The following is a 15,852-nucleotide window of genomic DNA, read 5'->3' as shown; positions in this document are numbered from 1 at the left end:
ATTACTTAGTTAGATGCACATCATCAAATCAAATACATCACATCACACCATGCCAATGGGATTATTTCTAAATACTCCAAGCTTGCAGCATGGCAAGGTTAAGTTTTACACTTAAACAGAATATTGTATTTTCTCTGTAGAGCTGTAAATTGCACGATTATCCAGACGCAGCTCAGGGGAACAGATTGATTAGAAAGGAAGTTCTATCAGTATTAAACATGGTACACTGCAAATACTACTACTGTGTTTGGACAAGATAAAGTATGCAGAGAGCATCCTCCCAGATGTTCTGTAGTTCTTCCTCTATTTTTAAAATACATTACAGTTTGCATCCCACACATGGACATGTCTGGAATCCCAATGAAACAGCAGTTACTGATAGCTGCATTAGAGAAAGGAAAATATTGAAATGCTGCAAATCATAATGGCTTTTTTTGAAAATCTCCAAGTCCAAAAGCATTTCTGAGAGGATAAACATCTAACAAACATTAGGTGTTTTTCTGTCCTGTTTTCAAAAAAGTTGGAGCCTAAGAACTTAAACACTTCTCATTTATGAATGTTGAAGCATATTGATTTCTATGGTAATATTTTATGGCAGTTAAGAAGCTAAAAACATACTTAAATTAAAACACAGTCTAGTAAAAGAATAAGGGCCTGAAGCACTAAAGTGTGGGTCCTCTTCCTAAATTCTGGGATGTTTTCATATTTTACTTTTCTTCTAGTAGTGATGATTGCCATAGTCACTTCTGAACTTGCAACGTAACCTACCTCAGAAATTCCCCCGCTGGGTGATCCAAATGTATAACCAGATATATAATACATCTCCCTAACCTAGCCTAGGGTTGCTAGGTGTTCGGTTTTTGACTGGAACGCCCGGTCAAAAAGGGACCCTGGCGACACCAGTCAGCACCACGGGGCTAAGGCAGGCTTCCTGCCTGCTGTAGCTCCGCGCAGCTCCTGGAAGCAGCAGCATGTCCCTGCTCAGGGCTCCTAGGTGTAGAGGCAGCCAGGGGCTCCACACACTGCCCCCACTCCAAGCACCAGCTCTGCAGCGCCTACTAGCCAGGAACCGCGAATGGGAGCTGCGAGGGCGGTGCCTTAGGACGGGCAGCACGCAAAGCTGCCTGGCCATGCCTCGGTGTAGGAGCCGGAGGGGGGATATTCCGCTGCTTCCGGGAGCCTCCTGAGGTAAGCACTGCCCGAAGCTGCACCCCCTCCTGTGCCCCAACCCCCTGTCCCAGCCCTGAACCCCCTCCCGCCCTTCGTACCCCTCAATCCCAGCCCAGAGCACCCTCCTGTACCCTTAACCCCTCATCACCAGCCCCTACACTCCCACCCAGAGCCCTCACCCCCCGGCGCCCCAACCCCCTGCCCCGATCTCCCTCCCACACTCCAAACTTTTCATCCCAGCCTGGAGCACCCTCCTACACCACAAACCCCTTATCCCCAGTCCCACCTCAGAACCTGCACCCCCAGTCAGAGCCCTCACATCCCCCTGCACTAGTCTGGAGCCCCCTCCCGCACCCTGAACTCCTCATAGACTCATAGACTTTAAGGTCAGAAGGGACCATTATGATCATCTAGTCTGACCTCCTGCTGGCCCCACCCTGGAGCCCGCACCCCCAGCCAGAGACCTCACCCCTTCCGCACCCCAACCCCTGGAGCCAGCCCGGTGAAAATGAGTGAGTGACTAAGGGTGGGGAGAGCAAGCGATGCAGGGGGGTGGGGGGAGAGGGATGGAGTGAGTGAAGAAAGAGTGGGGCCTTGGATGAGGGGCAGGGCAAGAGTGTTCGGTTTTGTGCGAGTAGAAAGGTGGCAACCCTAACCTAGTCCCTTAAGATAACTGCTTCAGACACACTCAACCTCAGCTGACCTGGGGACTACGAATGTAGAGATTATCCCCAAATTCAGTGAGGCCTACATCCTAGAAGGAATTTAGGTGCCAGCAGCTCAGATTTAGGTGCCACTGCAATCTACAACACCAGCCCCTGTCAGCTGCCATCTAAACGTAAAAGTTGCCTAGGCATCTAAGTTTCTGCCTCTGGTCATGCAGACCTCACATATGTTGCACACCTCTGCCCCAGTGTGATCTGCAAACCAGGAAAAGAGAGGCAAGCAAATGCCTATCTTGCCTTTGGGCCTGATCCAAACATACTCAGAACACACCTGCCGGATCAGGCTCCATTCAAAATCCAGCAGTGGCAGGGCCACCTCACTTATAACTTCTAGCACAGTGGTTACAGCACTCACCTGGGATGTGGGAGACCTGGGTTCATTCTCCTCTCTGCCTGAGGGCTAGAAAAGATTTGAACACAGGTTTCCCACCTCTCAGGAGAGTGCTCTAACCAGAGAACTGTATTATTCTGATGTGGGCTCACCCTCAGTCTCTCCAGTTGAGGCTGTTCACTTTGGATAAATAGTCACTGGGCCAGAGAATGACTCTACTGCCTGGCAGATAGCACACTTACCCAGGTGGTGGCTAACCCTGGGTCCAGTCCCCATGCTCCAGTGACTCTATAATTATTTATCCACAGTGAAACAGCTTTGACAGGAGAGACTAAGGCAGACTCATAGCAGAACGTCCCAAAGCCTAGTGGTTAAAGACATGGAAGACCCCTCTTCAAATCCCTTCTCCCCATCAGTTGGGATGGGAATGGAACCTGGGTCTCCCACATTCTGGATGAGTGTTATCTCCACTGGGCTACCACCTCTTCCCCCCTCTAGGGAGGGGTTTAAGACAAACTCCTCTCATCAGACTCTCCCATTGGCTAGTTAGGCAGCTTCCCATCTAGTATGCTGGCTTTTGTGGATCCCATTCTTAGGCACTTATTTTCCCCCTTCATTGCATAGGGAGTCTAGGTGCCTAACTTAGGCCTTGTGGATGTCAATGTTGTTCTTGTGATTTGCTAGGCACCTGAGTGTTGCAATGCCTAAGTCCCTTTGTGGATTCAAGCCTGAATGTACACACTACCCATTCATTGGTGCAGAGAAATTCTTGTTGAACTCTTCTGTCCACTGTGGTTAAAGGGCTTTTGCTATTTAACCTGATCAGAATGTTGCTCATGACAGCTTTTTAGCCGATTCATACTAACCTGCTTGAGAGGCAGACTGCATTGCAGCTGGCACTGCACTTGGCACCAGACCTCCTGATGGTAAAATGCCACTCAGATTTATACCTGCAGGGGTTATGGCACCAGTATTACACCCCAGCATAGGGTTTGAGCCACTCATCAATGTCTGTGCTCCACTGTAGAAGAGGAAAGAAAACACATTAAATCCAAGTGGTACAAATGTGTGTGAACAACTAGAATTTTTCCAGTCTTTGACAACACAATCAACAGTTCACTCTAAATGAGGTTATATTTAAGGTGACTGATCAGAACAACATTTATAGTCACCCTATTGATTAATTCATCACAAACTAACATTAAATGAATGTTACAGCTGAGTGTGAAACGTGCTATGTGTTCTCCACAACCAGGACATTTAGAAAAACACATAAAGGAGTATCATAAAGTACCTAGGATTTGGAATATATAGGTCCATATCCTACCCTCGTTCTGTGCACAGAACTCACTGTGATATCAATGATCACGGGAAGAATAAAGTGTACAGGTTCTTTTATTCTAAGCCTGCAGTGTTTCCAAATACAAAGACTAACACAACTTTAAATACAGCAGCTCTGGCAGGACATAAAAGCTGGAGAGCAGGCTCATGTTTTCCTTCAGCAAGTTGAAAAAATCTGTTTAATGGATTTGGAGTGATGAGTTGCTGCTGGAGAGTTCATATGAGTAATTCACACATCTGACATGGTTAGGGTGCACTCTGTGTTTTACACAGCAGACAGCGAAAGCTACTTTAAGTTAATAGAAATCTACCTTGGTTATAACAGAATAAATTCCACTGTTGGCAGAAGTGCTTTTAAAAAATACAGAATAAAATTTAAGTCTCAGAATAAGTGTAAAAATGCTTAATAAAGTTAAGTACTCATAAATCAAATTCACTGATGTTCCATTTAATAGGCAACAGGTTTAAAACAAACAAAAAGAAGTATTTTTTTATACAACGCACAGTCAACCTGTTGAACTCTTTGCCAGAGGATGTTGTGAAGGCCAAGACTATAACAGTGTTCAAAAAAGAACTAGATAAATTTATGGAGGATAGGTCCATCAATGGCTATTAGCCAAGATGGGCAGGGATGGTATCCCTAGTCTTTGTTTGCCAGAAACTGGGAATGGGCGACAGGGGATAGATCACTTGCTGATTACCTGTTCTCTTCATTTCCTCTGGGGCATCTGGCATGGGCCACTGTCGGAAGACCGGATACTGGGCTAGATGGACCTTTGGTCTGACCCAGTATGGCCATTCTTAAGTTCTTATTATAAAAATTTTAACACACAGTGTTTCACTCACAGGGGCTTTTACACAGAATTTTGTCTAATTATTTTTAATTTGGAATGGTTTACATATTCCATCTCCTCTCATAATGATTAATAAAAAGATAACATTCAAGTGGAAACATTGTAAGAACAAAATCTCAAGAGCTATCATAGTTTTTGTAGCTCGGTAAGCACTAGTGTAATTAAACCCTATACATCTTTCAAACTCAAAGTACACAGTTCAGTGGTTCTCATTCAACTTCATCAGCATTCAAATACTGGGTTTCTTCTGTTTGAGCACCTCCCAAAACTGCATTAACTGAATTACGCCATTACAGGGTGAAACGATACATTTCCATTGGACATCTTGAATAAAACCTGGCTTAATGAATATTGAACATTTCTGTAAATCAACATAAGGCAGGTTGTTAAGAAGCCACTAAAATAAAGTGAACTTACCACACAGAGCCCACTACATTGATGAAGTTAAGTCCTGCAGGGTTTGCCATGACCTGGGTGGAGGTGGTTCCTGTAGTAATGGATGTTACCATGGTGGAAAGAGGAATGGTCATTACAGGCAATGCCTGGCTCAGAGACATTTGCTGCTGAGCAAACGGGGTTAACAAAGTGGGCTGAGGGGTGAAGCCTGAATCTTGGGGAGTAGGGGTGGCAGAAGGGGTAATAGGAGTTGAGCTCTGAGCGTCAGGAGGGTGTGGGGTCGATGAAGGGGTGTTGGTTGGAGTAGGAGTAGATGGTTTAGGAGTTCCAGACCCTGCTCATTGAGAAAAATAAAAAGTGCTAGTTTGTTATAAAAGGCCAGTCCTTTTGTAAAATAAGGTTAATGGAATCTTATTTAGCACTGACAATTTGTTCCAGTTTTTTAAAGCAGTAAACTGCAAGTGTTAATTTCTACACATGACACACGAGTGTTGCTGCACTCGTTCATTATTAAAGATGCAGTATATCACACAGACACCCCATTGCCATGCTTAACTCTTTAACCAAAACATACATTTGTATCGTCCATTAAGCCCTTTTAAAATGTATAGTGCACTAAATCATGACTCTGTTGGAAATATTTTTAAGTCAATGTAGTACAATTTTTTGAGTGACCATTTTAACCCAGTTAATGGTTTTGGTTCTAAAATGTCAAATACATAGGTTGTATGTACTGTCTGTACAACAGCATCATGCTAAAACATATGGAAAACAACAGATTCAACAAACAACAGATAACAGCTTCAGTGATCAAATGGGGTCAAAGGTAACCATCTAAATTCTATCAAATAGATATCGATAACTGTATTTGCCAGATTTCAATCAAATCCCAAAAGAGAAAATAAAGTAAATGCTTTTTGCAGGAGATAATACTGCATCTTTAAAAGTTACTGTGTAATTCCTTCCGCTTAATGTAGAATGTATAGATAAATTTGTTGTGAATGCAGTATGCACAGTTTAACAATAGAAAAAACAAAAAACAGAAAAAGTAAAAAAACCCAAAAGCTCTTGAGGTGTTCTCTTTTTTAGCTTTCATGTCCTGCAGAAAGAAAGGAAAGAAATGTGAATGTCCAAAAGCTGTGACCAGAGCTTTACTTACAGTAACAACTGTGTGCAGTAGATTTACATAATCCATACGAGCAACATAAAAAAGGTGTGAATAGAACTGTTAGAAAATTTACAAAATCTTTCTTATGTTTTTCTTTGTGCAAAACAAGAAGGCAGAAAAATTTACACCTTTTGAGCTATCCAGAAGATTTTAAACTATTTAATGCAAAAAACAAAGTATATCACTGTGCAGCATACGGAAATGTTCAGTGTGCAATTATTCATAAAAAAAATGGAAAACTATAGCTGTGGTTTCTTTTGCTGTACAAATCTGTTCATGAAAGGCCTCAAGACGCATATTTTAAAAATTGTTTATGATCTATAATTACAATAATCCTGTCATTCTTAATTAAAAAAATCAAACTTAGATGTCACTCATTGTAGAAAATTACATTTTAACACCTTACATTATGGTGCTATAATAATCATTATTACACTTTAGTAATCAGCAATGATTTGTAAAACAGTGTTGGAGTGTTTTAAAAAATCATCTCATAGTTTATTGTATCACCACCTTGGGACTGATCAGGTTATATACATACATAGAGATACAACTGTACCAGCTCCTATGACATTTAAAAAGAATCAGTTGCTTAAATTATGTAAATGCAAATTGGTCTCATATACTGTTATTTTTACACTGGAGGAAAGAACCACACTTTGGAATCTTATATTGTCACATTAGCTATCAGGCTTTTTAAAAAAAGAGAATCATACTGGTCGCATAAAATGTATTAAAACGTATACACAAAGGGTGCATACATATATATATATATATACAGAAAAACAAACACAATTACAGTAAACATAAAATACATACAGTCAACAAGAGACCTGCCTGAAGCTTTGCACAACTTATACAATTTAGAGTACACTGTACATTTAAGTTTCACTATTCCACTGGTTAAGTTTATCTCAAGAAGCATTATGCAAAAGCCTAAGATTTAATGGAGAATTTAGTTCGTGACTCACTTTGTGAAGAGCTCGCAGGAGACATGGCAGCTGGAGAAAGCATGCTAACTTGACTAAGATCCATAGACTGTTTCCGAGAAAGACTGGGAGGCTTAGAAGGAGGAGGAGGAGTTGGGGATTTTAGGTGGCCACTTGACTGCTGTGGACTAAAAATATTACCTGAAAAAGCACAATTAACAGACGTTATGGTTCTGTGGAGGGACGTTAGAATATTTTCCATTATATACATCCTTGAACAATACTGTTTAATCAGAAAGCAGTAAGATCAGCTTTGAAAAACGCTCTCCATGACCTATAGAGGTAAAGTTTTTACATTATAGTTAAAGTTATTACATTAAGTAGTTAAACCTCACACTTCAAAATAAGGGAAACAGACAGGAGGAGGGAGACGATAAAAAGCTAAAAAGTATTTACCTGAAGAACTACTTCCTGAACTTGAAGGTAGTTTGATGGGAGGAGGTCGATGTTTTACACCTTTCCCCAATACTGAAGACTGCACGGACCCTGATAGACTCTCTGGCTGCTAAGAAGAAACAGAAATTCAAGATATATTAGCCCAATCTGAGATCACATCATACATGCTAGAAATAAGTAACTATTAGAATTCTAAAGTAAAGCAATTTTCAGGAAGTCGTCTCCCTTTGTGGGAGACATTAGAAACACAATCTGTGATCCTTTTCAGATGCAGTTTTTGTCAGAAGAGGCCTCCAAACCGCTGGCAAAATTAAAATAAAACAAACAATGGGAATTATATTGCTTCATTCCCGATCCTGAATTCATTGCTAATGACATCCCAGGAGTAGAAGAATGACAGACATACTCTTGAGAGAAAGGAAAACTTGGTCTTACCGCTAAATTTGTCTGTCAGTCCTGACCCACTCGGGATTCAGGGTACAGAATCAGAGTATGAGAACATGAATATAAATACTTGGGTGAAATCCTGGCTCCACTGAAACTGATAGAAGTTTTGCGATGATTGCACTATTATATTTAGAATGAAGGTGTTCTGCTTTTTGTTTTTACCAATTACAAACAGATTTTTTAAAGATGAATTAATAAAGTTCAAGTATTGCCTTACAGCTATTCAAATGTGTAGTCCTGAATTACAAATGGCAGGCTACCTAGAAGTTGGCTGTAATTGCCTCTAGATCCATGCAACTACTAATTCAGATTGTCAGACAATCTGTTTCAGGGAAAACACATTTACAGGTAAAGGCCAAATATTTAATTTACATGCCTGGAGTATAAATTCAGAATAAAAGAAGTATTATAAACATAGTGTCTATGCTTTCAGGTTCAGGCAGATGACAAAACAGACAGAAGACAATATCAGATATACAACTTCAAAAACTCAATTTATTATTTGCAAATTTATTTTTCTTATTCTTAATAAAATTAGTGCTTGATATTTTCCTTCCCTGTCAAAGGAGTCAAAAGACTGTGACAGAGGAAATTAAGTCAGCCTTCTTCAGTGCCCTAGAAAAAACACCTAATTAACTTTAACAATAAAATTAACCACATCACTACAAAAAGTTAGAAGAGTAATTTCAAAAGTTTTCTTAGCTGAATTATGGTTCCTTTGAAGTTCTTTTCAAGTTGGGCACACATGCTAAGAGCTGATGCTTAGCGCTTTGTATTTTACAGAGTATACAATTGTGTGGTCTTTAATGGCTCTGAAAAGCAAACAGACACCATTCTCCTTTTATGCGCTTCTATTTTTTTCTTTAAAAATCCTTTAAGTGCCCGTTGATGATAACCCTAAAGACTTAGTTTTTATTTTTACTTTTTCAAACTCTTTTCTTCACTACTCAAGATAACTGCTTTACCATCCACAGAGGATTAGATAGTCAAAAAAGGTGATCTGTTGCTTCCTTGCTATGACTCTGCTGACTCCGGCAGAACTTAGTTCATGGCTAACAAACTGGACAGCTTTATTTATTTATTTAAAAAGAAGGGATGCCATAGGGGAGAACATAGATAGCCAGGAGGAATGGACCAGAAAAGCAGCAAATGCTAGCTGAAGTAAAAAAAGAACTAGAGTAGTGGGATCAATCTAAAATGCTCAGCAGAGATAACAAAACACATGGCCTGATGGGTCCATCAGCACCAAACTTTCAGCTATGGGAATTCCTGCCAGACATGCACAGAGGAATACACCCCAAGAGCACATATCCCTTAGAACAGGGGTAGGCAACCTATGGGACGCACGCCAAAGGTGGCACGTGAGCTGATTTTCAGTGGCACTCACACTGCCCGGGTCCTGACCAGCGGTTCAGGGGGCTCTACACTTTAATTTAATTTTAAATGAAGCTTCTTAAACATTTTAAAAACCTTATTTACTTTACATACAAAAAGTTTAGTTATATATTATAGACTTATAGAAAGAGACCTTCGAAAAACATTAAAATGTTATTACTGGCACATGAAACCTTAAATTAGAGTGAATAAATAAAGACTCGGCACATCACTTCTGAAAGGTTGCTGACCCCCTGCCTTAGAAGGATGTTGTCATTTTGAAATCTAATAAAAAAAACTCCAAACCATTTTTATGAGGAGTTAACAGTTCAGGCACTACGCCTGCCTCCAAGTTCCCTTGCCAATTTTTAGATTGGTTTTAGAACTGTATTTTCCTGTCTTTAAAAATGCTTTTCTCTGCTCTGCTGCTGTATGAAAGACCTAGATAAACTGAAAAAATGGACTATAGCAAATCACTGAAACTGACTATACATAGCATTTCAAAGACCCAACATTTAAAAAAAAAATCTCAGAAAAACATTTTTCTCTAATCTCTTCCATTACAGACTTGTAATAATAGTAGGTTTAAAAACTTCAGACAGATGTTTGTTCTTTGAGTCCCTTTAGGGAACTGTAATTACTCAATAAGCAATTGTAAATGTAAGAAAGAAACATTGAGCAAACTCACTTCCATTTCCTTCCCTGGAGAAAGATGACTTAGGTTGACTGATCCACCTGAATTATGAACCATCTTCACTGGACATTTAGCTTCACTTTGAACTAGTTCCTGGTATTGGTTCACTACCCTGAAATACACCACTAAAGACTTCAGCACAGGATTTGAAAAAGCATTAACAATTTTGCACTATTTTTAACATTATACTGTTTGTTCGAGATGTAGATTAACTTTATTATATTCTAAATTTTCTTTGCCTACTTACTACTGTTTCACTATTCTGAAATGTAAACTGCAAGCACTTAGATAAAATGGTTTGAATTGTGATTCAGTTTTACTTTAAACTTCAGTAAATTGATCTGCAACATAATAACACTGTATAGAAATATAAACTCCCTTACAGAGACAGCTGATACCACAATATTTTAATTTTTTCTATCAGTCTGAAGAATAAAATATCCACTTGTGTGGAGCAGTGCTTCTCAACCAGTGGGTTGCGATCCCCAGTGAGGTCACCAAAGGCAATCAGGGCTGTTGTGAGCCACTGAAAATCCCATTACACCCTAAAGCAAAGAAAATCTCCCCCCAGTACTGCCATGACACCCTCACCCCTCAAGGTCAAGTATTCAGTCAGTCTCTTGAAACACAAATAAATTATATAGGCTTATCATTGTTACATTTTTCACTCCTACTTTTATAATAAATGTAAGGGGGCTGTGAAATTTTTTGACTTTGAATTAGGGATTACCAACCTGAAAAGATTGAGAAACATTGGTCTGGAGAAATCCACTGAGTATGGGAGAAGTCTACTTTATGTTTTATAATGAACCACAGCAGACAACCGTAAACCTTCTATAGCTAAAATATATTGGGGGGGGGGACTATTTTTCTTCTTGCTCTAGGAGTGACAGAATACTTATCACAATGCTAAATCAATATTGCCTGAATAAAAAATATTTAACTGATTTCTAGAAGAAGTTTGACACTACAGTTAAAGTTCAAAAGAACCACTCTCTTTAAAGCTATACTTGATAGCAAATTTACTTGTACAAAGTCTCAGGGCCAAATTCTTCTCTTGAATGCTCTCACCAGGCTACTGCTGATGGGTTCATCCAAAGGCATAGTATGGTCTTCAGAATTTAACAGAAAAATGAGACAAGGTGTGTGGAGTTACTCTCTTTCCCCCACCCTTCCCACAAATGTAAAGTGCAAGAGGTGCGACATTTTTAGTCTTGTTGCAGATCTTGACTGTTTCTATTTAATATCCATGTCACATGCCATTACCTCCATGGTAATGAAAGTAAGGTACATTATGGCTGAACGGGACAAACTCGGGCTGTAAAAAAAGAAAGATATGAACTACTTACCTTTCAGCATCAGTCTTGGAACCAATAAGGAACCTAAATGTAAAACATAAAACAATGTAGTTATTATTTTTGGAGTTCAAGAGCTTCCCTCAAAGATCACAACTCTGAAAAACAGCAAAGAAACCACTCTCTTTTGGAACGGGACTCTCTGCTGCCAGCTAATTAACGAGAACAGTTAACACTTAAGTTTTAATTGGTGGGCTGGAGACTTCTGAAAGTATAAAACACTAACCCTGCTTCATAAGCACTAATACAATATATTTAGAGGGACACAATTAAGGTTGACAAGGATTTGAGAGTTTTACTGTGATACCATCCCTTTAAGAGCGAATCTACACCAGGGGTAGGCAACCTATGGCATGTGTGCCAAAGGCGGCACGCGAGCTGATCTTCAGTGGCACTCACACTGCTCAGGTCCTGGCCACCGATCTGGGGGGCTCTGCATTTTAATTTTAAATGAAGCTTCTTAAACATTTTAAAAACCTTGTTTACTTTATATACAACAATAGTTTAGTTGTATACTATAGACTTATAGAAAGAGACCTTCTAAAAACATTAAAATGCATTACAAGCACGCAAAACCTTAAATTAGAGTTAATAAATGAAGACTCGGCACACCACTTCTGAAAGGTTGCTGACCCCTGATCTACACCAGTGTAAAAGACAAAATAATACCCGTTTTATATACCTAAAAACAGGAAGTGGCAGTTTGCTATAGATTCTATGCTGTTAAAAGTAGCATAGCATATTGTTTGTATTAAGCACCATGGCATTATACATTTGGTTTACCATTTAGTAAACAAATGTAACGATTTGCTCATATAAGAAAAAAATGTAAGAGCTCCAGCAATTAGCTATTCATATTGCTAAGAAAGAAGGATTCAGTTTGAAGTAAATACATTTTAAAAATAGAACATGAAATCTGTTTCACTAATATCATTTTAATGTAATACCCATATCCCTTAAGGGAAGTTTTTTGGTCCAATTCAGACCAATTTAGGAAATTAGCATGGAAATTATAACCAATATAAATCAAGGATTATAGATCTCCCAGGTTTTTCCCAGTAATCTACTATTTTTTCTCTCTTTGTACAGTTCTCCTGGGAAATATGACCAATCTATTGCTTCTTCTGGCTCATGCAGATTCATGGTGTGGAGAGGATTTCAGATGCAATGAGAGTGTGATTTGCATGTATATCAAGAAACACCAAAGCACTAAAATGTTAAAGGAAATGTTTAGTTTTCCTGATTTCTCTCATTATCCCAATCATGCTTTCTCACAAGATGTAGCTCTAAATAAATATTTCTTGTTTGTTATTCGTGTTCACTTTTTACTGAAAAATGTATTTCATTACATTCAGATTAGACATTTGCAATGAGAATTGTTAGGGTTACTTCAGAATTATTCATGTTGTTTCCATGGATTCAAAAAGCAAACTACTTTACAGGAAAATAAGGAGACTACATTTTTTGCATCCCTGACTTTTGAGGCTGGAATTTTCAAATGGAGCCAAAGAGACTTAGGGAACCAAATCCAAATAAGTTCTTAATATTGTGCATCAAACTGGTATTTTCAAAGGAGCCAATTTCAATCAAAAACTTCCTTAGATGCCTTTGAAAATTCCAGTTCCAGTGCACAATCTTTAGTGACTTTTTAAGATTAGCATAGAGCTCTATAAAATAAACAGGCATAGATGGAGACAAGGGTTAAAAATAACTAAAACTTGGCAGTATGAAATGGTTCAAATTAAAAAGTAAGAGAGAAGGATTAAACACTAGGTAACAATACAAAATAGTAGCAGTTAACAAAACCTGATCATGCTAGCTGCTTTGTGCAAGTGAGCAACCCTTACATCCCACAGAAATCAATGCAAGTCTGTGCAGGTGCAGGGGCGAAGTATCCAGAGCACCTTGCAAGATTGGAGCCTAAAATAAGAACTAACAACGGGTAGGTAAAGGGACCGCTGCAGCCAGCTATATATAGTCAATATATTTTAAAACAGAATTATGAACATATGTACCAGTCATCATCCTTTTTCATGTAGACTGTAAACTCTTTGGATAAAGGACTGTGTCCCTTCCTATATGTTTGTACAGTGTCAGACACATTTTCAGCACTACCACAATGTAAGTACTGAATATAGGAACACCACTGGAAATGTGTCATGGAAATGTCTTCAACTGTCCCTCCAAATTGAGATTTTGTTCCAATATAACTTTAATGTGGGAAGATATGAGATTCTTGTGGTTGTATCTGAATTTGTGCATTACACAATTTACTACTTCTCTTTTTAAGATGACATTGGCACATGTGGGTTAGATATTTTTAAATTTCTGAAATGAAATCCTTAAACCACATTTTTAGTTTTCTAGTGTAATTAGTTACACATTTGTCAGTATGATCTAAGCAGGTAAATTCGTCTGGTTTTTCCTCAATTATCATAGAATAAACCTTTTTAAATATACACGCTACTTACTGTGATGGAGTTACTGGGCTGTCATTCTCCTCACTGCCTTTGAACGTATGTATTTTTCCATAGTACAGCGGATTACCAAGGGACTGAAAAATGGTCAGTTTTGTTTTCTGAAGTTGATTACCAACTTCACATTCAAACACATAATCATCTCTTATCTCCTAAAAGACAGAACAACATTATACGTAGAATCTTTTCAAAAACAAGTCAACAGAAAGGCTGATCAATATATGTCAGAAGTCTTCAAAATACAAATAGCAAGTAACACAGTCTAGTAGTCCCTAAATGTCACTTTGCTCAGCAGGAATGGAAAATGATTTCCAGAAGAAATTCTCTAACTAACAGAATAGGATGGGAGAGATAAATAAGTTACTTAAAAAACAAGAAATACAGAGAACCCATAACTATTTATGATAGATACTGGAAGTGCAGACAGAAGAAACACATCTAAAAGTAGACACACTAGGTGGGTGAGGGAATATCTTTTATCAGACCAACTGTAAATGGTATTATCTCACCCCCCTTGTCTCTCTGATATCTAGGGGCCAATACAGCTACAACACTGCAAATATCTAAAAGTAGTTATATACACAGCACAGAACAATGATTGAATAGGATGCCATAGGGATGAAAATTAGGTACTACAAGAAAAGCATACTGCCAAGATGGTAGACTTTGGTAACATAAAGTAACCTGCAAGGACAAAGAGATGGATGCTGAAGATAAAGAGGGCATAGTATGTTGGCGGTTCCACTATGAAGAATCCATAAACTGATTTCTAATTAACTTAAGCATTTTCTTGTGTATTGGATCATGCAATTTGCAGCTGATCTATAGGTTTCACTGGGATAGTGAAGGAAAAAAACCTGTAGAGCATTCTGCCTAAAATAGCCCTATGTGTTAACGTGCTACAGGGGTTAGACTAGATGACCCTTGTGGTCCCTTCTAACCCTATGGTTCTATGACCTCCCTTCCAGAATCTACTGCAAGAGTTATTACTGTAAAGGCAGCTCTCCTGACTCACCCATTACATGAGGATTAGAAACAAAACAAAGGTGTACTGAAAGCAAGAAACACTGCTTCCTGTAAATTATTACATTTTTGTTATTACAGTAGTGGCAGCAGATTCCCAGTGTCCTGCTATTATACAGGGAAATTACAGTACTTTGGCTAGCTGATTATTGCAATGTGGGTAGGCAGTGCTGGCAAAGCCAAAATTCCATTGCATCATACTCACACTACAAAACTGAGGTTAAGGACTGGAATTTAAGAGTAAATTATTTTTTTACTATTTTGTGCGCCAATGAGTAATAAATTATAGTTATTCTTTTAGCTTGATAATCACCCCAATGCACCAATGTGTGAAATTACACTTCCCCATGACAATCTCCCTTCCAAATTTTTATAGAGATTGTAGAAAAAAATGACCTTTATGATCTCATTTACATTTTGTTGACAGAAGCAGCATCTTAACTAGGGGGAGAAAAGGTTGGCCAGAAGTCTAAATTACTCACATGTGCTGGCCAGACAGTAGGTTGAGAGTCATCAGGTTTGACAGACTTTTCCACTTTGGCATATTTTTCCACCTTAAAAGAAAAAGCAGATATCAGAATATAATGCATTTGAAACAAGTGTAGAAAAGAGACTTAATGATTTCATACGTCTGTTACTTTGCTCTAATGCTTTCATTGAGGAATTCTCATAATCTTTAAATAGATTTAGCAGAGCTTTATTTAGCTGTGAAAAATCTATTGCCTAAGAGTGTGGCTCACATTGTGGGATGAGTGTGGGATCCCGTCACACTGAGAGTGAAGCAATTGCATTCTAGCAGCTGCTCCCAAAGGCATTGTGCCCAAGCCCAGCACAATGTCCCACAGAGGGCCATCACTGCTCACTGCTTTATCATTTATCTTCCTGCTTGATACACAAAATGGTGAATGAGTGAAATTTTTACTGACCCAAATGTGATTAGAAACAATTGAACTTACATCAACTTCAGAAGGTGCAGTCAAGTAGCAAGGGTTCTGTTTCCACATATCTACACACTGAGAGGTAGGGAAAAAGTACAATACAATGTGAGCATCTGTATTCTAATGATTAACAATAAATAAATGAATAATAATGTTCCCCATTCTAACTTGCAA

The 15,852-nt window shown here is 38.8% G+C and overlaps 1 protein-coding gene across 16 annotated transcripts in view; it reads right to left on the bottom strand.

The window, feature by feature from the left end:
• SUPT20H (SPT20 homolog, SAGA complex component) overlaps nt 1-15,852 on the bottom strand; it is a 57,688-nt gene that overhangs the window by 8,541 nt on the left and 33,295 nt on the right. For 8 of the 16 annotated variants that reach the window (XM_045015393.1, XM_045015426.1, XM_045015436.1 and 5 more), the window contains exons 12-20: nt 15,697-15,753; nt 15,223-15,294; nt 13,712-13,869; nt 11,235-11,267; nt 9,880-9,997; nt 7,371-7,479; nt 6,957-7,115; nt 4,839-5,151; nt 3,093-3,247 (exon numbers count right to left, since the gene is read on the bottom strand). In XM_045015393.1, the coding sequence (XP_044871328.1) occupies nt 3,093-3,247; nt 4,839-5,151; nt 6,957-7,115; nt 7,371-7,479; nt 9,880-9,997; nt 11,235-11,267; nt 13,712-13,869; nt 15,223-15,294; nt 15,697-15,753 (1,174 nt within the window). The remainder of the gene's footprint in view (nt 1-3,092; nt 3,248-4,838; nt 5,152-6,956; nt 7,116-7,370; nt 7,480-9,879; nt 9,998-11,234; nt 11,268-13,711; nt 13,870-15,222; nt 15,295-15,696; nt 15,754-15,852) is intronic. The other 8 variants (XM_045015470.1, XM_045015507.1, XM_045015496.1 and 5 more) reach the window with 3 other exon arrangements.

The sequence above is a fragment of the Mauremys mutica genome, chromosome 1 (assembly GCF_020497125.1).
Source record: "Mauremys mutica isolate MM-2020 ecotype Southern chromosome 1, ASM2049712v1, whole genome shotgun sequence".
Taxonomy (NCBI): domain Eukaryota; kingdom Metazoa; phylum Chordata; order Testudines; family Geoemydidae; genus Mauremys; species Mauremys mutica.
The sequence above is the reverse complement of the archived record's forward strand: the minus strand, read 5'-3'. Positions and strand labels throughout refer to the sequence as shown.